This window comes from Hyla sarda, chromosome 1, assembly GCF_029499605.1.
Source record: "Hyla sarda isolate aHylSar1 chromosome 1, aHylSar1.hap1, whole genome shotgun sequence".
Classification (NCBI taxonomy): domain Eukaryota; kingdom Metazoa; phylum Chordata; class Amphibia; order Anura; family Hylidae; genus Hyla; species Hyla sarda.
Window position 1 is genome coordinate 58,560,614 of NC_079189.1, and position 23,575 is coordinate 58,584,188.

Here is a 23,575-nt window from a genome sequence, read left to right on the forward strand (position 1 = left end):
TTTCCCTTTGCGGCCTCCACCTGTGCTTTCCAGTTATTCCTGAATTAGTAGGTGCAGTATAGCCTCTATGATGTCTCCCATACACTGCACACACACAGAATAGGAGATCCTGCTCACCTATATCTCTATTGCAGAGAAAAGCAGCAGGGAGGACATTATAGAGCAAAACAGATCAATGTAAGCTGCAAATCCAGTAATCGGGTAATATCTAATACTCATGATAAATGTGTGCCCCTACATTTGTCTCAGGAATTGCCCAGTGGGATTTTCTATGTTGTCCTTGTGCATTTCGATCTTATGAATTTAATCTACTGTATGTATTGTGTATGAGTATCCAATAAAAATTATGTTAATTTGTACATTTATTCAAGTCAACCGTGGTTTTTCTGTAGGATTTTTTTTCTTCCTGCTCTTGGTAGCAAACTAAATGGGTGGAGTTTGTGTAGGAATATATACAGTATTATAAAGTTTCTTGTTTTCACTAATAAAGTTTGTTGAAATAACAGTGACTGTGGATAAGGCATGACTTGGCTTTTACCAGACAAGAATGCCCCCTACCATAGGGACCTATGTATGCATCACATACATCATTTGTATGCATCATAAACATATGAATATGTGTATTCCAAATTGAATGGAGGTATTTCCATTGAAAGGGGTATTCCAGTCAACAGCACTTATCACCTCCCCTCCCCTGAGGAAGTTCCACAGTGATAAGTTGAATAAAATGTTGGCAAAGGGAGGAGTGACTGAGGACTAGAATCCCTTGTCCTATGTTTGGTGGTCCGAGTGGTGGAATCCTCCCTGATCAACCAATGGATAAGTGAGAAAAGTTATGGAATACCCTTTAAGCACTTGGTTTTATTGACCCAACTAATCTTCCTTTACCATTTATTCTTTTGAGTTAATTGGGTAATATAATGTCTGTAAGATGACGACCTCACCAGTTTACTCTACTCTGGTTTTTCTCTTCTTTTTATTTTTCTAGATTTGAGAGCCGGGGTTATGTCCGCTTTTAGATAAAGCACAGCCATTCTTACAAAGCATTACACATTGTTAGTGACCAAAGTAAATCAAGGCACTTCTACACGTGAGTGAACAGCAAGAAATAGGGTCAGTAAGGAGTCAGACTGTGGAAAATGGTGAAATATTAAAGTCTGCAACCCCCTAGCAGTGCAGCAGAAGCATCTAAATGAATGGCTCAGGTCAGAGAGACCGCCCTGTCATATATTAACAAGCCATTAGTATTTCTTACAAAGAAAATGTAATTCCCAACAATGAATGCCTTGCTGCACATCGGGATCACTGGGTCAGTATTACAGATTACAGATTATAAGAAAACCCTGACATGATGGGTAGAGAAAGACTGAACCTTAGTTCTATTATTATGGAGATTTATCATATACAGTAATGACTGCTCATAGACTCCAGTGCCGAATGTATCCAGTGATGGATGTAATATAGGATTTCTACAGGCAGACGGCTAGAAAAAATGGCGCAGACAAGATTATGAGGTAGAAGTGATGCAGATATAGTTATATAATGTGTGAACATCATTATTATTATTTTTTTAAATACAGTACTTTACTAGTTATCCTCTGATAGTATACAGGGCTGAGAAAATTACATAGGACCTGTCACCTCTTTTGACCTGGTATATGAAATAATGCTATGTGCACGCTATGGGCGGCATTGATCACGACCGTGCCTGTTTAAAAATAGCCCTGCTAGTGCACAGGCGGTGCACCAGTGCTGAAATCTATGCAAGCTTTGAGCTAGTAAAATTTCAACAGCAGTTTATACTGGATTTCCAGCGTAAACTGCCGCGCGCACCTCCATCCAAACCATGCCACCTTTCAATAAATTCGGTGGACACTAGCAAACATTTGCACAAAATGTAAAGTTTGCTCATATACTGTGTGAATATTTGCCGTTTTGGCTAAAAAAGTTCTTTTAGTCCATATTTTAAAAATTCTAAATACAATTTGGGCTTTAACTAAAGCTAAAACTAAAAATGGCTATTTACAGCACAAAATACATCTCAAAATAAGTACTATGTAACATGCCAAAACACCACACATTTTGCCATGTAAACTGCCAAAACACAGCTGACACTTATAATAATTACAGCTGTAACATGAACATGTAGTATGTATGCACAAACAGCCAGTTTACCATTAAATTCAAGAGAACCCATTGAGAAAAAAATTAAAGTTTTTGAGGTGATTTAGTTTTTTTTAAACATTTTTATTGCATGTTCTTCCAAAAATTTGGCAATAAACATAGGGGTGATTTACATGACAGTCTTTGGAAAATCTCTAGAAGCTGTAGCATTGGGAAGTTGGATTCGGATAATTTAGACGTTATTGCAGCCCCCCCCCCCCCCATGTCATGCACAAAAATCTACGCCAGCTCCGAGCTACAGTCTATTTCCGCCACAATATACACGAATATACATAAAAAATGTTGACTTTTCAATGTCTAAAAAGCAGCTGTAGAGGCTTCATAAATTACCCCTATAGTGTGTACATAGCCTTAAGCTGACCACACACCTAAGGTTATGTTCACATAGCAGAATTTTCATATGGAATTCTGAACAAAAAATTATGTAGCAGCAGATTCCCATTGATTTTAATGGGATTCAGCTGCACTGTGCAGATGGCAAAATTTCCATGCCAGATGTTTCTGGCTCGGAAATATGGTTTCCAGCATCCATAGAAACATTGAACATGTTCAATGTTTTTGTGGCGTTCACACGGAATGCATTGCCATCTATCAGCCAGCGCATTTCCATGCGGTCCTAGTGCCGGCCTGTCATGCCGGCACCCCCAGTCTGGAGAGTGTCTGCATGGAGAGTTTCCATACAGACATTCTTCTATGTGAATCCAGCCTAAGATAGCCTAAAAAAGCATTTGGCCAACAGCTATGTCACCCAGTTCTCCCATACATGTTCAGCTTGGCTGAGAGTGCACGTGTTTTCCGTGGGGAGATGACTCCTTCTGGTAGTAGCTTATCTCTCCGAGTTAAAATCCATGTCTGACCCTTTTCTTGATCTGCCGTCGGAGAACAGTTGGGAGGCCCCCCTATACACATTATTAGGTTGGCCAGTTCTACAGAAATCATTGGGTTCGGCTGATATACAGTACATTTTTTATAAACAATTGTAGACCCAAAAACAGGACAGAACTTGGAACAAAACCGTGGTTGACCATGGTTTTGAACACGGAAAAAAGAACACAGAAAAAACGCAATTTATTTAAGGGAGCCACAGAAAAACACAATTTTTTATTGTAGAAAACCAGTTATCACTTTCATGCTGCCTGAACCACAATTCATCGGGACAGTCCCCAGCAGCTTCTTCTCACCCCAAGACCTTTGTCGATAGAAAAATCCTTATTTGGGGTATAGGGAGAGATCTATCATTCAAGGCCGGCGGTGCAGTCAGAGGTCCCTGGAAACCTCCCCTATGACCAAGTGGTTCATGCAGCATGAAAATTATGACAGGTTCCCTTTAATACATTTTCTGGGAGAAATAATAGAGGGATGACCCTAAACAAAGGAAAACATTTCCAAAATGTTCATTGGGAATGTAAGTATTTAGTAAATCAGAGGTACTGACAGATCATCTATAAAGTAACTGTCCCAATCACTTTCTGTTAGAGTATTCCCCCAGAGAATAGTCCCCTAGTGATAGTAATCTGCAGAACCACAGGAGGGAATATGAGACATTATGGATTTAACATTTAAATCAATAGATGGTTGGTGTGATACATAGATGTGCCGGGTCCTAGAGACATAGAGTCTCGTTGTAGCCTTTCTGTACTCTAGCTAATACATGAAGGTCTCAAATGAAGGACTCGTACATCTGAATTTCCAAGTACAATATCTGACAATGTGTTTAGTACATCAGCCGGCACTGATAAATAGCCATTTTGTGCAAAACTTTCCAGACCTAGAAATATTCTGACAGCAGGTGACAGCTCAGAGATGTTATCAATTGTGGAAGAGTTATTACTATTTTAACATATTCAAAAAAGAATACAATACAAATGTAAATTACCTCCCTGTTTACATTTTTCCCAAAAAAAAACAAGAAAAAAAGAAAACAAAAACATATTTGATATCCCTGCGTGTGGAAATATTTATGATCCCACATGGTGAATGGTGAATAAAGATGTCAGTTTTACCATAAAGTACACTGTGTAAAAAAAAAAATGGGATGTGAGGACGCACTAACAGAGGCTTCTGACTGTGCGCTCTCCTCAAATCCTGCCACACCAATATACCCGCACAAATATTGCCTCCGGTAGCAGCTGAAACACCGGAATGCTGGCAGGTTAATTTTTATTCTGAAGAAGATCCCGGGATGCCTTTGTCCCGGCAGTTGATATGGAGGTACAGATCCCATCCACACTGGAGCTCTTTCCAGCTACACAGATGATGTGACGCCGGTGATGGAGACTAGAGGTATCTCCCCTCAGGCTGTAGATAATATAGACTTCTAGAGACTGGCAATAATTGCAGCAGAAAGACTGTTTCCTAAACTACAAGAAGCTATGGTGGCTACATTGTCAGCCTCACTACAGGCTCTACAAACTGACTTTACCTCGACTATTTAGAAAGTCAGTGGAGGACACCATTACATCATTGGTGACAGTCATTAACCTGTTAAGGACCCAGGGCATACCTGTACGCCCTGAGTCCACTCCCGATCTATAACGCGGGGCCACGGCCGGGACCCGTGGCTAATAGCGCGCGGCACCGTGACCAATGCCGCGCGCTATTAGCCACTGGTCCCGGCCGTTTTAGAGGCTGGGTCCGACCCGCTATTAACCCTTTAGACACGGCGTTCAAAGTTGAACGCCGCGTCTAAAATGAAAGTGAAACCATGCCGGCTAGCTCAGGGAGCTGCTCGGGATAGCCGCGGCGAAATCGCGGCATCCCGAACAGCTTACATGACAGCTGGAGGATCCCTACCTGCCTCCTCTCTGTCCGATCGCCAAATGACTGCTCAGTGCCTGAAGTCCAGGCATGAGCAGTCAAGCGGCAGAATCATCGATCACTGGTTTCTTATGAGAAACCAGTGATCAATGTAAAAGATCAGTGTGTGCAGTGTTATAGGTCCCTATGGGAGCTATAACACTGCAAAAAAAAGTGGAAAAAATAAGTGAATAAAGATCATTTAACACCTCCCCTAGTAAAAGTTTGAATCACCCCACTATTCCCATAAAAAAAACAGTGTAAATAAAAATAAAAATATACATATGTGGTATCGCCGCGTCCGGAAATGTCCGAATTATAAAAATATATCGTTAATTAAAGCGCACGGTCAATGGTGCATGCGCAAAAAAATTCCAAAGTCCAAAATAGTGCATTTTTGGTCACTTTTTATATAATGAAAAAATGAATAAAAAGCGATCAATAAGTCCTATCAATGCAAAAATGGTACCGCTAAAAACTTCAGATCACGTTGAAAAAAAATAAGCCCTCATACTGCCCCATACGCGGAAAAATAAAATAGTTATAGGGGTCAGAAGATGACAATTTTAAACGTATACATTTTCCTGCATGTAGTTTTGATTTTTTCCAGAAGTACAACAAAATCAAACCTACATAAGTAGGGTGTCATGTTAACTGTATGGACCTACAGAATAAAGCGAAGGTGTCATTTTTACCGAAAAATTTACTGTGTAGAAACGGAAGCCCCCAAAAATTACAAAATGGCGTTTTTTTCAATTTTGTCTCACATTGATTTTTTTTTCCGTTTCGCCGTAGATTTTTGGGTAAAATGAATGATGTCATTACAAAGTAAAATTGGTGGCGCGAAAAATAAGTTATCATATGGATTTTTAGGTGAAAAATTTAAAGAGTTATGATTTTTTAAAGGTAAGGAGGAAAAAAACGAAAATGCAAAAACGGAAAAACCCCTGGTCCTTAAGGGGTTAAAGGAGATGTCTGGTACGGACTATTCCTATTCCACCTTGCCCAGGCTGCAAAAAAAGAGAAAACAAACTTTCACTTACCTTCCTACGTTCCCCCGGAGCTCTGCAACAGCTGATCCGTCGGCTGGGCTGTCTACTTCCGTCTTCCCGCCTCAGCTGGTGACAGGCTGAAGTGCCATGTGACGTCCCGGGCTAATGGAAGTAGAAGTAGACAGCCCGGCCGACCGATCAGCTGTTGCGGAGCTCGGGGGAAAGTAGGAAGGTAAGTGAAAGTTTGTTTTGTCTTTTTTTGCAGCCCGGGCAGGATAGAATATGAATAGTCCGTACCGGACATCTCCTTTAAGTTCTTATTGTGGATAATGCTATACTACGTGACCGCATGGAGGACTTAGAAAATAGATCCAGGCGCAAGTTATTAGTTGGATTGCCAGACTCTATCAAACCACAATAGCTCCAGCAACTGTGCGAAACGGAACTGCCCGAGGCTTTGGGACTCCAACATCCAAAACAAGTGGAGCAGGCACACAAAGCGCCCCCCCCCCCCCGCCTTACTCAACAGAACTACACTCTCAGATGGACTCACATCCCAGACAAGTTATCATGCGATACCTAGACTACAATGACAAGGAGGAGATATTGCGTACATTTAGCACTCAAAAGACGCCATTACTTCTCAGAGGATATAAACTCAGCCTGTTTGCAGTCGATTCCGTGGAGGTCACTAAACACAGAAGGGCGTTCAGTGTGATTTGCTCTTTCTTCTTTAAACGAGGCATCAAATTCCGCCTACGGTATCCAGCAATACTACATGTGCAGTTACCTGATGGATCGAATGGGGTCTTCCACACACCCAAAGAAGCTGATGCCTTTTTCTACTCTCCTAGCGACCCCCCCCCCCAACTCAATTACTGGACGATTCCGTACAGATGGATCCACTTATGACCTCTGCCTTTTTTAGTCCAGAGAAGAAGAAACGCAGACGAGCTAGAGCTCAATTTTCGGCTAAGCCTTCTGGCTTCCAGTGATCTTCACCTGGGACATCCTGTGATGACGTGCTTTCTCCTCTACCAGCTACTAAGGATCAGTCTGCTGCACACTCTCCACCTGACTCACCATGTAATACTCTTGCTATCATTCTCCTCTAATATTGAGGTGTCTTATCTCAATAGAGTTCCTATTGAGATATGATTGTATAGACTTTGCTGGATGTGATTAGTTTTCTTTTTGATATTTCTAATGGTTCCTACATTCCGAGGATTTTTCGGTCATGAGTGTGCTATATTTTACATATGCGCAGGAAATATGTGCTAGATTTGCTCTTTATGCATATTATTGCCAGTTTATACCTGTTTTCCCGTTGTCTATTCCTTTCTCCTTCTCCATCTGTATCAACTGTCATCTTCTTCCCCTTTTTCTACCTTTACCCTTCCTTTCTTAATTCTGTGGTGGTTATACTGAACAAATACGGCCTGGACCTTTGTTCTTTAGGGCCTGGCCTATTGCAATTAGTTATGCCAGCCGGGCATTGGTACTCTCCCTGAAAGAAGTGACGTCATGAGCTGAGTTAGGCCATGTTTAGTGGCAGTTGCTATGAGGTATGTGTTTAGTACTTTTATTAGTACTGTTGTGTTTACCTTTTTTTTTGTTTCAGGTTCTGATATCTGTCCACAGACACTGCACAGACTCCTCCCACCTTATTCTTTTGTCTCCGACTCCTCAGAGGTACTGACTATGAGAATTGTGTCATGGAATATTAAGGGGTTGCATTCCCCTCAAAAACTCATGATGGTTTTATGCCCTTTACGTAAACTCAAAGCTAATATTGCCCTGTTACAGGAATCTCATTTGCCAGAATGTGACTTTCCTCGTATGAAAAAACTATGGGTGGGTACAGTGTTAGGATCTCCCTCAATTGACAGAAAAGCGGGTGTCCTTACCCTAATTATTAAACATTTGCAACACAAACTTCTACATTCTGACCATAATGATGAGGGCAGAGTTCACTCTCTCCTCTTAGAAACACCTAGTGGTACAGTTAGAATCTATAATGTTTATGACCCAAACACTAATAACACTGGTTTCTTTTCATCATTAGAGTCTAGACTTCTGTTAGATCGGATTTCTGAAAAGGTAGATGGGAGATTTTAACACAGTGTTAAGCAGAGGACAGATGGTCAAATGTGAGGATACCTTATCCCAAGGGTGGTGATGATAGGCGACATCAGGTATTGTCTTTGTTTCAGACACACACTTCCCTAATTGACTCAAGGCACCACCCTACGGAGCGACAAATTTTATTTTACTCACGTGTCCAGTCATCTTGGTCACGCATAGACTACGTCATTGTTCTTGACAGCATCCCTTCCCTGGTGTTAGAGTCTCAGATAGAAGATATGGTCATATCAGATCATTCCCCCATATCTCTAGTATTAGCAGACCGTTATCCCTAGGGCAGTGATTTTGGAGGTTCCCAGTTGCCTTGTATAAGGACGATGCTTTTGCACAGCTCATTCAAGGGTGGTAGTTGGCGTATGCATCGGATAATGAACGTCATAAAGATGATCCTTATTTATATTGGGACACAGCTAAAGCAGTTTTAAGGGGACATATAATTTCATATGTAGCTGGGATAAAGATGGAGTTGACAGCCAAATATTCCAGAGTGAGTGAAGCACTTAGAGGCATATACTACATTCCTTGCCTCACCTACTCCTGTATATAAACATGCATGGGTAGATGCCAAAAGAGAATATGATGACTGGTTGGCAGTGAGGGAATGTTTCTATCAAGCAGAATTCACAGCACTTCTACACTGATTTGGTAATAAATCTGTCCGACTCCTAGCAAATTCAGCAAAGGGACAATGTCCCCCTCCACACCTTTTAACTCTTAAAAGTTCTGAAGGTGAACTAATTACAGATCCTCGTGCCATAGTAACTTACATGGACCGTTATTATTCCAGCTTTTATGCAAACACTACTCCTTCCACACTGCCTACAGATACATTGCTCCAAAAGGTCTCATTACCACATTTGTCAGAGGAGCAATTAGTTCAACTCAATGCACAAATCAGTCCTGACACAGTTAAACAGGCCATTCGAGATCTTAAAAATTCTAAGGCGCTGGGCCCTGATGGCTTTACAGGGTAGTTCTAAAAAATACAATAATTTAGTAAGTGTTAAATGGGACTTTAAGATAGTTATCAAATTGGTTAAATATGTGTACAAGAATGAAGAAAAAATGCATACCCATATATAATTATGATTGGTAAAAAATTGCTGCAGGAAAAAAAATTGTATTAATATAGTGAATATTTTAAAGCAATTTAAATCAATATATATAAACTACCTGTAAATTGTACTTGTACAATGGTATATATATATTGATAGTTGTTTGCTGAATAAAAACGATGGTATACTGCAGTATTTAGGTGAGACACTAATTGGTAAGAATAAAAAAGGTGTCTGTTAGAGCATACAGGTGCTGGTAAGTTGAGTGATGTTCACTTTGTCCAAAATACTATACTTGCAGTTTTGATGTGCTTTTTTCATACGATACTGGTATTCCAGTTGTAGAATGGAAAGAGATGCCTGTGTCCAGGATCGTGAGGGTAAAACGGGAGAACGCCCCGGCCGGTGGCATCTCGACTGAACCTCGCTCACTTCGCGGTCAGTCCGGTGATCTTGGACGGTCAGTAGTGACATCATTACTGGTGCCTCGGAGGTCCGCAATGCTATCCTACCCGTTTCGGAAACTTGGATATGGTTTCCTTCTAGTGTTGCTCGCGAATATTCGCAAAGCTAATTTTATTCTCGAATATCACATATTCGCAAATTTGCGAATATTCGTGAATATAGCACTATATATTCGCAATTATGAATTTTTTTTTTCTTCACAGTACACATCACAGTGATCATCCATCTCTGCTTCCAGCTTGTGTGGTGTAAAGAAGGCTCTAATACTACTGTGTGAGACTGGCGTACAAATTTTCGAATATGTTAAAATTTGCATATGCTAATTTTCGCATATGTGAATTTTTGTTTATGCTAATTTTTGCATAAGCAAATATTTGCATATTGGAAAATATAACGAGAATATTACAAATATGCGAATTTAGCGAATATATGACGAATATTCGTCCATATATTCGTGAAATATCGCGAATTCGAATATCGCTTATGCCGCTCAACACTATTTTCCTATGTGTACGATCCCTACTTCCTTATATAACCTGCGAGCAAGGTTACCTCCCATGATTCTGAATGGACACGTATCTCTCCTTTTTCTTTTTCCACCATAGTTTATAGAAAACCAAAAATCTCAAATTCGGAATTTAGCCCGTGGGGAATCATGGTGTTCATATCAAAAATCCATTTAGATTTCGCTCTGGAGAGTTGCGCTATATAGTTCCCTCCTCTCCCGTTAGGAATAATTTTTTCAATACCGAAAAAAATGAATCCTTTAATTTCTTGTTCATGTTTTTCCTTATAGTGGGCTGATAAGGGATGAGCCATATATCCTCTTTTTATATTATATGTGTATTCACCCAGCCTAGCTGATAATTGTCTTTTAGTGCGTCCTTTATATATTTTCTTACACGGACACTGGATACCATATATAACACCTGCCGTTTTGCAGGTTATATGATACTTTATTGTATATTCTACTTTTTCCTGTGGAATTGTTATTTTATAGAAGGGACTTACACTTTTGTTGGCTGTGCAGATTTTACAATATTTGCAAGGAAAAAAACTTTCCTTTAAAGGTAATTGTAATGATACCTGTTTTTCCTTCCCGTTATTTTTTTATAGGTATCATTACAATTACCTTTAAAGGAAGTTTTTTTTCCTTGCAAATATTGTAAAATGTGCACAGCCAGCAAAAAAAAGTCCCATCTATAAAACAATAATTCCACAGGAAAAAGTAGAATATACAATAAAGGATCATATAAACTGCAAAATGGCAGGTGTTATATATGGTATCCAGTGTCCGTGTAGGAAAATATATAAAGGACGCACTAAAAGACAATTATCACCTAGGTTGGGTGAACACACATATAATATAAAAATAGGATATATGGCTCATCCCTTATCAGCCCACTATAAGGAAAAACATGAACAAGAAATTAAAGGATTCACTTTTTTCAGTATAGAAAAAATTATTCCTAACTGGAGAGGAGGGAACTATATAGCGCAACTCTCCAGAGCGCAATCTAAATGGATTTTTGATATGAACACCATGATTCCCCACGGGCTAAATTCCAAATTTGAGATTTTTCTTTTCTATAAACTTTGGTGGAAAAAGAAAAAGGAGAGATATGTGTCCATTCAGAATCATGGGAGGTAACCTTGCTCGCAGGTTATAAGGAAGTAGGGATCGTACACATACCATCCCCGATGAAGGAAACCATATCCAAGTTTCTGAAACGCGTAGGATAGCATTGTGCACCTCCAAGGCACCAGTAGTGACGTCACCACTGACGGTCCAAGATCACCGGACTGATTACGAAGTGAGCGAGGTACGGTCCAGACGCCACCGTCCGGGGCGTTCTTCCGTTTTACCCTCATGATCCTGGACACAGGCATCTCTTTCCAATCTACAACTGGAATACCTGCATCGTATGAAAAAAGCACATCAAAACTGCATGTTACGCCAAGAGCTCCGGGTCCCTGCTCCTCCCCGTAGCGCTCGCGGCATTCTTCTGCGTGCAGTGCCCCAGTCAGACCCGCGGCATCCCCCCCGGTCAGAGCGCTGCACTGTTATCACCGACGGGCATGCGATCCGCGTAGCAGAACGCGCCCACTCGCGGGTCGCATCCCAATCATCTCACCTGTCCCGTCCTCCTGCTGTCCTGTCCAGGCGGTCTGAAATTTAAAGGGCGAGTGCACCATTAATTGGTGCCTGGCCCAATCAGTACCAAACACTTCCACATTATAAAAAAAAAAATTCCCCTTCCTGTCCTTGCCGGATCTTGTTGCCTTGTGCCAGTGAAAGCGTTCCCGTGTGTCCTTTGCCTGTGTATCCAGACCCTTGTCGTTGCCCTTGACTACGAACCGTTGCTGCCTGCCCTGACCTTCTGCTACGTCTGACCTTGCCTTTTGCCTAGTCCTTCTGTACCCTGCCTGACTCAGCAGTCAGTGAGGTTGAGTCGCTATTGGGTGGAACGACCTGGGGGTTACCTACCGCAGCAAGTCCATCCCGCTTTGCAGCGGGCTCTGGTGAAAACCAGTAACCCTTTAGATTCCGTTCCCCTGGTACGGCCCACACCATCACCTCACTGACATAGAGGATCCACTACCTGTGTCATCCCTGCATACCACTCCAGACCCTGACACTGCAAATATAGTATTTTGGACAAAGTGAACATCACTCAACTTACCAGCACCTGTATGCACTAACAGATGCCTTTTTTGTTCTTACCAATTAGTGTCTCACCTATGTACTGCAGTATACCATCGTTTTTATTCAGCAAACAACTATCAATTTATATATACCACTGTACAAGTACAATTTACAGGTAGTTCATATATATTCATTTAAATTGCTTTAAAATAATCACTATATTAATACAATTTTTTCCCTGCAGCCATTTTTTTTATAAGACCTCCATTTATCCACTTTGGCCAATGTCAGCATAGCTACCTATCATAATTATATATGGGTATGCATTTTTTCTTCATTCTTGTACACGTATTTAACCAATTTGATAACTATCTTCCCATTTAAGTCCCATTTAGCGCTTACTAAATTATTGTATTTTAGATATCTTTATATTGTGTACGATATACGGGAACGTACACTTTAGATAAGCAGCACATCTGGGCACACCATGATATCCGTACTATAGCGCTATTGTTGCATATTAGTTATTAGTTCTATAAAATACTCCAAGACCAGATTTCTCCTACCCTGTCAGATTTATAGAATAAGGTATTGGAAGGTGATACTATGCCGGATTCAGCGTCCACATCTCATATCAGACTCCTACCTAAACCTAATAGATACCTGCTGGACCCAGACTTCTTTCATTGATAAATGTGGATTGCAAATTAATCTAAAAAATAATGGCAGATAGACTATCCCATGTACTCCCCTCCTTAATATCCCCAGTCCAAACAGGATTTATCTGCAACTGTTCAGTACTTGATATTCGCACGGTGTTAACGGTTCTAGACACAGTCCAGCATAGCTCCTCCCATACGGGCTGTCCAGCGTTATTAACATTAGATACCGAAAAGGCTTTTGATAATGTCAGCTGGTCTTGGCTTCACGCGGTGCTGGATGCCATGAATGTCACAGGGGTGTTTCGTAACCTCTTAAAAGCTTTATATACCTCACCTAAATCTAGAAAAGATCTTCCAGGCTTTTTGTCACTGGCCTTCCCCCTTTATAAGGGTACACTGCAAGGATGCCCACTCACTCCCCTGCTGTTTGACCTTGCTTTGGAGCCGTTAGCAAGATTTTCATCTTCTCCGGCAGTCTTTACAGGTGTGTGGGTGGGAGAGGGGGAACCCCGTGTATCCTTGTTTGCTAATGTTATATTATACCTAGCAGATCCAGTAGAAGCCATTCCCAAAATACTAGATACTTTGAAGCATTTTAGGGCTTACTCAGGCTACCACATTCATTCTCATAAATCTACTCTATTGCCCCTTAGATGGCCTTCTACTTCATATCTAATGGCTTTACAGTCTTAAAGGATACCAATTGCATCACAAGATATCACTTATTTGGGCATGAAGATAGGGAAGACACCTCAATTGTTATATACCCTCAATTATCCACCGTTGATATCCAAAATACAAAGTGAGTTGCATCATTGACACAATGCCTATTAGGCCGATGCCACCTTTAAAAAATGTGCAATTTTGCAAAGCTGCTATATCCACCACAAACAATTCCCCTCCTCATTGAACAAGTCCCTGACCTCAACATTCACAAAATTCATCTGGGCGGGGAAAAAGCCGAGGATTGCCCTCAAAACTCTTATGTTGTCGGTTTGGGATGGGGGAGAGGAATTCCCAGACATCAGAGGATATAATCTAGCGTGACTAATGCGACATATAATGGACTGTTTTCACGAAACATCTTATTATTCCAATACTGTTTTTTAGTCACAATATGCAGGCATTACTACACTGTTCCTTCTCCTCGTTGCCACCGGTCATCAAACGATCCCTACTTTTCCGGGACACAATAGCTACCTGGAAGGACATCGGAAAGAAACTGTGCCTCTCCCACACACGCTCTAAACACCTATCACCATGGCATACTCCTGATTTTGAGGGTTCAGATAATGAATGCACTTTTCACTCTGTGGAAACAAAGGGTTATCGGTATTCTGGAAAACCTTATGAACATACCCGGGAAGACTTGGTTTTCCTTGAGGGAGCTGCATGACCAATATGATATTCCCTTAACACATTTTTTACAATACGGTCAGCTTTGAGCATATCTAACTTCCAAATTGGAAGATGTCTCCAAAGAACTTTCATCAAATGATTTTGACACCATTTAATGTCCACAGACCACAGGTCCATTTCTATACGCACGTAACGCAAATGGTATGTGCCCTCTTCTACTAAAATGGTGGGAGCGAAATGGGCCAAAATTCTAGACTTATCCACTCACATCTTAATAGGCTGGAGGCTGGGAAGATTTTAGAACACATGTCCACAATGAAAAATGGCGGGAGACTCAATTAAAATTGATCCAACATGCCATGTATGCTTTTACTCTATCTCCCGCCCCTAGTAACCCACATAGAATGGAACATTTCCAAAATGCAATATCACAAAGTAGACCTTTATCATAGTATGTGGCACTGTCTACAGTCAATAAATTATTGGGATCAAGTCTCATCTCTCTTAAACAAGGTTAGTACATGAATTGGAGAATTATCCATCATGAAGCTCTTTTTCAAATTTCAGTTTATGGATTGGGGAGTACCTACTCTTATGAACATCTTCCACCCATAGCACACTCAGTCATTGTGCAAGCTAGGGTAAGTTACTCCTTCTACGTGAGTGGTTGTCCACAACGATTCCTACACTCTCACACTTGATAGATGCTCTAAAGGGGTACTCCGGCGCTAAGACATCTTATCCCCTATCCACCCTGTTAGAATCAACCCCCAGAGCGTGCTCGCTCCGGGTCTGATTACTGGCAATCACAGGGACGGAGCATAGTGACGTCATGGCTCCGCCCCCATGTGACATCACGCTGTGCCCCCTCAATGCAAGTCTATGGAGGGGGCGTGACAGCTGGGGCAGTGGAGTACCCCAATAAAAGACAGAAATATCGGTTCACTAATATGAACCAAAATCAGCTGCTGCAGAGCAACCAGAAGCAATATAAGGAATCTGATCTATTCAACCCCTTCTTCTTAAATATCAGTTTATTCTGTTGTGACAGAAAGTCGCCAATTAAGCGCAATGTTATCGCTTTCCTTTTATATAAATGAGGCCTGTTTATTTCTGGATAGCAAGTGATATGTGATTGTGACAGACTGTACTCTTGAGAAATTCTTCCAGTCTCATCCTATTGTAGGTGTTGGCTGGTGACTGAACGTGCACTTGAAGTTAATGTCAAGGTACGGCAGAAATGCTGTGCTCATTCACATGTTTAATTGATAACTTCTCCTCTGCTCTCCTGTATGGAGGTGAGGAGGGAATGGTGGATGATCAAGAGTAAATCGAGCACATGTCAGACCATGAGGTCTCTTAGAGGAGAAACTATGATAATATCATTTAGCATCTAGAGATTATGCCCTATCATTTTTTATATTCTAACAAATTCCAAAGTTTTAATCTGTATTGGACTGAGGACTCTTAAGCCCATCAGAGAAAATGATCATTATAATTCCCATTATCAATCTATCCAGATCATGTACATTTCCACTTTATTCATACCTTAAAGGGGTACAATTTTTTAAATCAACTGGGGACAGAAAGTTATCCAGATTTGTAAATTACATCACTTTACATCAGCTGCTGTATGCTCCAGAGAAAGTGGTATAGTTCTTCCCAGTCTGACCACAGTGCTCTCTCCTGACACCTCTGCCCATATCAGGAACTTTCCAGAGCAGGAGAGGTTTACTATGGGGATTTGCTCCTGCTCTGGACAGTTACTGACATGGACAGAGGTGTCAGCAGAGAGCACTGTGGTCAAACTGGAAAAAACTGCACAACTTCCTCTGGAGCATACAGCAGCTGATAAGTACTGGAGTAAGATTTTTAAATAGAAATAACTTACAAATCTGTATAACTTTCTGGCGCCAGCTGAGTTTAAAAACAGTTGTTTTCCACATGAGTACCCCTTTAATCTGTGCAGTTATAATTGTACACACACTGCATAGTATTAATACATTGTAAGGGTCCACTCAGGACTGAAATGTTGCTGACGCGTGGCATGTTGACTGCAGGTTTGTTACAAATTTTCCCAAATAATTTCAATATGGAAGTCAAAATCTGCAGCATATCAGCTCCATGTAAACATACCCTTTTATTGAGATTAAATGCCATAGAACATTGGTCTAAAATCAAGCCAAAATATGTTGTTAACAAATGGTTAGCTTAACCCTTTAAGGACGCAGCCCTTTTTCACCTTAAAGGGGTATTCCAGACCAAAACTTTTTTTTATATATCAACTGGCTCCGGAAAGTTAAACAGATTTGTAAATTACTTCTATTAAAAAAATCTTAATCCTACCAATAGTTATTAGCTTCTGAAAATGAGTTGTTGTTTTCTGTCTAACTGCTCTCTGATGACTCACGTCCCGGGAGCTGTTCAGCTCCTATGGGGATATTCTCCCATCATGCACAGCTCCCGGGACGTGACATCATCATTGAGCAGTTAGACAGAAAACTTCAGAAGCTAATAACTATTGGAAGGATTAAGATTTTTTAATAGAAGTAATTTACAAATCTGTTTAACTTTCCGGAGCCAGTTGATATATATATAAAAGTTTTTGCCTGGAATACCCCTTTAAGGACTGAGCTCTTTTTCGCAATTCTGACCACCGTCGCTTTACGCATTAATAACTTTAAAACGCTTTTATCGAATATCCAGATTCTGAGTTTTTTCGTGACATATTCTACTTTATTTTGGTGGTAAATTTTAGTCGTTACTTGTAGGGATGAGCGAACTTACAGTAAATTCGATTCGTCACGAACTTCTCAGCTCGGCAGTTGATGACTTTTCCTGCGTAAATTAGTTCAGCCTTCAGGTGCTCCGGTGGGCTGGAAAAGGTGGATACATTCCTAGGAAAGAGTCTCCTAGGACTGTATCCACCTTTTCCAGCCCACGGGAGCACCTGTAAGCTGAACTCATTTATGCAGGAAAAGCCATCAACTGCCGAGCCGAGAAGTTCGTGACGAATCGAATTTACTGTAAGTTCGCTCATCTCTAGTTACTTGCATCCATTTTTGGTGAAAAATCCCAAAATTTCATGAAAATTTTGAAAATTTAGCATTTTTCTAACTTTGAAGCTCTCTGCTTGTAAGGAAAAAGGATATTCCAAATAAATTTAATTTTTATTCACAAATACAATATGTCCACTTTATGTTGACATCATAAAAAGGACAAATTTTCACTTTTTGAAAAAATTAGAGGGCTTCAATTTTCAAAAATGTCATGAAAATTGCAAAATCTGAAGGGACAGATGTTACAGAACTACAACTCCCAGCATGCCTTGGCAGTCTAGGCATGTTGAGAGTTGTAGTTTGGCAACATCTGGAGGACGACCGTTTGGGCACCACTGTAACAGTGGTCTCCATACTGTGACCCTCCAGATGTTGCAAAACTACAACTCCCAGCATGCCCAGACAGCCAAAGGCTGTCTGGGCATGCTGGGAGTTGCAGTTTGCCACCCACTAGGAAGGGCAGCAGTAAATATCGCTTACTGCCCCCTTCCTTTACCCCCCCCCCCACCTTCGTTTCCCTACCTGCTCCATCTTCTTTGCAGGTACCGGCCTCAATCTTCTCCCCCTGTTCTGCCCGACATCCAGGGGTGGGCAGAACAGGGGTTGCCATGGCAACCCACTGTCCTGCGCTGCCATTGGTCAGAATCAGTTCTGACCAATGGCAGGACATAGGAGGAGATTGCAGCACTGCAACCTCGCACCTATCCCTCAGGATGATCGGGGCTGTCACTGACAGCTCCGAACAACCCTATTTTCCGGGTGATCGGGTCACCAGAGACCCGATCAGCCCGGAAGAGCAGAAAATCACATGTCTGAATTGACATGCGATTTTCTGCGATCGCCGACATGGGGGAGGGGGGTGTCTCAGGACCCCCCTCGGCGGTGTGCCGGGATGCCTGTTGAATGATTTCAGCGGGCGGTCCGGTCCCCAACCGGCTAGCGGCGGGGACCGGAATTCCCACGGGCTTATGCTTACGCCCCACGTCTTTAAGGACTCGGGATGCAGGGCGTATGCATACGCCCGGCGTCCTGAAGAGGTTAAATAGAAAATGGCTTCTGATGTATGGTACTTTAAAGATGCCCTCTGCCAATAGGGCACTTGTTCAGAGCGTTAGCATATAGAGGCAGGGCTGTTTGAAGGAATTTGGGGGCCCCAAGCAAAATAGACATAGAGCCCCCCCCCCCCTTCCACACCTTACGCACACAAAGCCTACAGCCCCAGATTAACCCCTCCCCTCCAGTAGGCAGGTAGTACCCCCCATATTAACCCACTCCCCCCCAGTAGGAAGCAAGTACCCCCTGATAACCCCCCTAGTAGGAAGGTAGTACCCCCAGATTATCCACCTCCCCCCAGTAGGCAGGTAGTACCCCTAGATTAGACCCCCAGGCTGGTATCTCTGCAGTTGCCGGGAATTCAGGGCAGAACCTTCCCCAGATATGGGCTTGCACAGCTACGCCCGGTAATGATGTTCGCTCACATCATGCTCTCAGAATACCTAGGGCCGGCGTCAGGACGTAGTAAAGCCGGCCCTTGAATTCTGTGAGCGTGACGTGAGCGAACATCAATACGAGGCCGACGTGCGTAGCTGTAGGGCACTTAACTCGGGCGAGGACATCCTGAGTTCCCGGCAACTACAGGTGAGCCGGGCACAAAAATAGGAGCTGGAGGCTGAGAGGCTTTAGTCTTTGCCTCCCGCTCCAGGCTTTTGCACTGCTGGCCTGGCCGGCCAACAGGGCGAACTGCCGATCCGGCCCATAGGGGCAGGAGGACGGTTTGCCCGGTGTTCCCGATGGCCAGTCCAGCCCTGCCAGGAGTGCTGCAGCTGGCTGAGGCTCTCTATAGAGCGCTCAGGCAGCTGTAGCCTTATAGGAAGCACAACAAGCACCGGCTCTGCTTGGGGCCCCAGGCCAGCTCAGGGCCCCAAGCAATTGCTTGGTTTGCCTGTCCTTTAGCGACGAGCCTGTATAGAGGGCTTGGCTGATCATGGGTTACCCCTAGTCAGCACTATTCAGGGGTGTTGGGGTTTTAAATGTCATTGATGGAGCATATAACTAGACAGAGACAATGGAACAATTAATAATGGAGGGTTCCTGGCTGCCATTCGTGGGCACTCATGGGTTGTGAATCTTCAAGTTTAGTGGTTTTAGGTATTGACAACATTTTATGTGGCCCTGTGGGTGTGGAGCTGTTTTTGGAAGAAATTAGCTCTATTTTCTATTCCTGGATAACCCCTTCAATGACCAAAGGGTCTTGGTGTTTATCACTTTAGCACTTATAATGGTTGACTATTCAGTTACAATGAAGAATCAATTTTGTGTTTACGTCCAACAGCCTTTTTATCTGTCTCAAGTTCGGATACGATCAGACACATGATTTTTCTACAGGAAAGCTCGTGCATGGATCCTCACATAGGCTCTGCGTGTTCAACAATGAAGAAAAGACCAAAACGATCCAGCGCTAAAGAAATTCCAGCTTTATTGAATCCTCTTTAAAACCAGCATGGCAGAACACACTTCATATAGTCTGAGCAACTTGACGCGTTTCGAGCGCATGCGCTTGAAATGCGTCAAGATAGCTCAGACTACATTAAGTGTGTTCTGCCATGCTGGTTTTAAAGAGGATTCAACAAAGCTGGAATTTCTTTAGCGCTGGATCGTTTTGTTCTTTTCCACATGATTTTTCTGGCCTGAAAAAAAAAAGCCATGGCAAAACTTCCCCTCATTTATCTCCCCCATATTTCAGTTTTTGTTTTTCCAACAATAATGTGTATTAATAGTGGCTTTTTTTTTTGGGCATGTGTTTTTTCCCTGCCTTTTTCTTATTTCGTCATGTGATTCTTTCAAACTCAAGGATTTCCATTGAAGAATTGTAACTGCTAATATACATACATACAGTTTTTTTCTGAAATTTTTTCCCACCTTTAGAAGTCTGTAGAATGAAAAAAAAACACCAATTTCTAGAAAAAAAAATACTACCAAAGCAGATTTTGAGCCATAAATAAGTTGCGTGAAAATTTAACCTCAGAGCTAATATTTTGGCAGCCTGCAAACACCACTAGAGGGAGCTTCCTGCAAACTGTTGCATAACTGTGGTCTGTGTATATTCAGTATATAGTTATCCCATACACCCTATCTAGTTATCTAGTGCACTCGATTTGGAGTTGGCCCTAAAGAAAATGGTGTCCAGCTGTTCTAAATATACATGGAAAAAAAAATCATCAGCATAGAACTCTATACTGTAGATCAGGAAGAGTTGTTGATGGCTGAATGTTCACTTACACACTATGTATAATTTAATTCTTTTCACATTTTACTATGCATTGGTACCGTATTTACAACATTTTATAATATCTACTGATAAAATTCTTGACAGCAACAATTGTTTCCTATTAGACAGATGTTACTTTGAGTGAATGATAAAATTATTTACATGTGAAAAAAAGTCAATTTGGCCCAAAATAAATATGAACAGCTTTTTCCCCTGGCGGCATTACCCAGAGTAAATGTGCCAAGGCAATGAAGATAGGAATTATTGACCCCTGGGGACACATTAGGAATACACATTAGTTCATTTCTCTAAACCCTGTGGCGAAGCTTCAGTGACTATAAACAACGCAATAGTTTATTTATTCCTATAAATTCCTCAGTTTTATGATGATTTCAGGTTCTGAGATATTTTATGTTTTGCCGCTGTTAACACCATTATAAAAACACTGAAAAACTTAAAGGGATACTATCGTGTAAAACCTTTTTTTTTTTTTTTTTTTTATCAACTGGTACCAGAAAGTTAAACAGATTTGTAAATTACTTCTATAAAAAAAATCTTAATCCTTCCAGTACTTTTTAGGGGCTGTATACTAAAGAGGAAATGTTTATCTTTTTGGATTTCTCTTATGTCACGACCACAGTGCTCTCTGCTGACCTCTGCTGTTCATTTTAGGAACTGCCCAGGGCAGGAGAAAATCCCCATAGCAAACATATGCTGCTCTGGAGAGTTCCTAAACTGGACAGCAGAGGTCAGCAGAGAGCACTGAGGTCATGACATAAGAGAAATCCAAAAAGTTAAACATTTCCTCTGTAGTATACAGCCCCTAAAAAGTACTGGAAGGATTATGATTTTTTAATAGAAATAATTTACAAATCTGTTTAACTTTCTAGCACCAGTTGATAAAAAAAAAGGTTTTCCACAGTAGTACCTCTTTAAGTGTATCTGTATAGGTAGAATAATTCACAATAGATTTTATTTACCATGTTCATCCAGCAGGATATTGTCGGGCTTGATATCCCTGTAAGAAAACACAGCAAAATCCATAATGAGCATTTTAGGATGGCAATTGTTTAACTTCATTTACACATTTACATCTAATTCCCAACTCAAATGAACTTTGTGATTTTTTATGCTGGATATGGATCTGGGCTGAGAGGGCTTGTCCCATAAAGAACCCTTGTCCACAAGCTTCATAGCAGTAGGCTTATAACTATGCCCTCATATCCTGTCCTCATATCATGTCCTTATATTCCATCATCATATCCTGTCCTCATATCCCGTCATTATATCATGTTCTCATATCCAGACCTCATAATCCATCATCATATCCCGACCTCTTATCCTGCCCTTGTATTTTGATCTCGAATCCTGTCCTTATATTTTGACCTCGTATCCCTTCTTGATATTTCGACCTCATATCGCTTGCTCATTTCCTGTTCTGCACTAACTATTCTCTGCACCTGCCTGCCGAACAGTCCTCAGGATGTTTAAAAGTCCCGGACAATCTCTGCAGCCTGAGAATAAAACGATCATGTAACGGAAGTCCCATAGACTTGCATAGGACTTCAGAGATAACTGTCCACACTAGAATAAGTGGGTGAATTAGGTTTGACTTAACTTCCATTTAGAAGTAATGCTAGAACATACATACTTATGTTGTGTTGTGAATTTCCGAGCAGAATTGGAGGGAAAAATTCTGCTAGGAAATTCCATTATAGCAGAGTCCTATTGCTTTCCGTTGGATTCTACTGCACCGTGCACGCGGCAGAATTTCTGCAACAAAAACATCTACTGTGGAAATTTAGATTTCGGCCTCCGCAGAATGAATTTACATGTCAATTTTTTCTGCGGAATCTGCATGAAAATTCTAATTCAAATTAAATCTGCATTTCCGAGTGGTCCTAGTGCTGGCCTGTTCTGCCAGGGCCTCCTGTCTGCAGAATGTCCATATAGAAATAGCCTTATTGCGTGAGGATCTGGGCCCCCTGGGGAATTCTCTGGTATTTTGGGAGCCAGTCCTACCCCCTCGCATTTTTGGGAATATATGTTAAAAGTGATTTCACTTCCTGGGTTTCAGGGTACTCATATTCCTTGGTGTTCTCTATGCATTTCTCTAGTGTTCACCGTCACATATATAGTAGAACTTTGAGTGGCAGAAAAGTCTATTTTGTTTCCCAGATTGTTATTTTATGTTCTCCTTATAAATAATAATGAGTCCATTTCTAGTCCTCACAAAACACAATTAAAGCCGTCGGAAAATTAGTGGATTGGAAATAAGTAGGAAGGAACCATATTGGGTTTGTTTGACATTAATATCACTTAACTTGTAAAATAATGTTCAGTTAATATGCATGCGGAGCTTCCCACCGATACAAAATAGCAATGTATAATACATCTCAATTGTAACAATAAGTGGTTTTGCAGGCGAATGATGTGGGAGGGGAGTTCTGTCAAGCTGCGTCTGGAGAAAGCAATTACATTATCTCAAGCCTAGAATAACCCCAGCGGTGTGGGTATGGAAAGCAGCACACCAAGGGTTTTAGAGAGAGCATAAAAACATACAACCCACTGCCCTTGTATTCATGTGGGGGGCAGTAAAACAAGCCTTATTTTTTCCATTAACAGTATTTGTCACCATAGACGTAGACGATGTTGCTGCTACGGGACCCCTATGTCCACCAGCTTCTCACAGAGAGCCATAGTATTTTCCTGCAGCCACCACTAGGGGAGCTCAGTGCATAGGGAATTTAAAGGGGTACTACCATGCTGACAACTTATCCCCTATCTAAAGGATAGGGGATAAGTTGCCTGATTGCGCGGGGTCCCGCCACTGGGGACCCCCGCGATCTCACACACAGCATCCCGCTCTCATCAGGCCCCGGACTGAACATCCGCTCCGTGTCTGATGACGGGGCCGGTGATCGTGACGTCACAGCTCCGCCC

The 23,575-nt window shown here is 41.6% G+C and overlaps 1 protein-coding gene across 1 annotated transcript in view; it reads right to left on the reverse strand.

Moving 5' to 3' along the window:
- The window catches only part of STK32B (serine/threonine kinase 32B), a 348,151-nt gene that overhangs the window by 162,896 nt on the left and 161,680 nt on the right, over positions 1-23,575 (reverse strand). Inside the window, exon 5 of the mRNA XM_056555131.1 lies at positions 21,613-21,650. Within this exon, the coding sequence (XP_056411106.1) occupies positions 21,613-21,650 (38 nt within the window). The remainder of the gene's footprint in view (positions 1-21,612; positions 21,651-23,575) is intronic.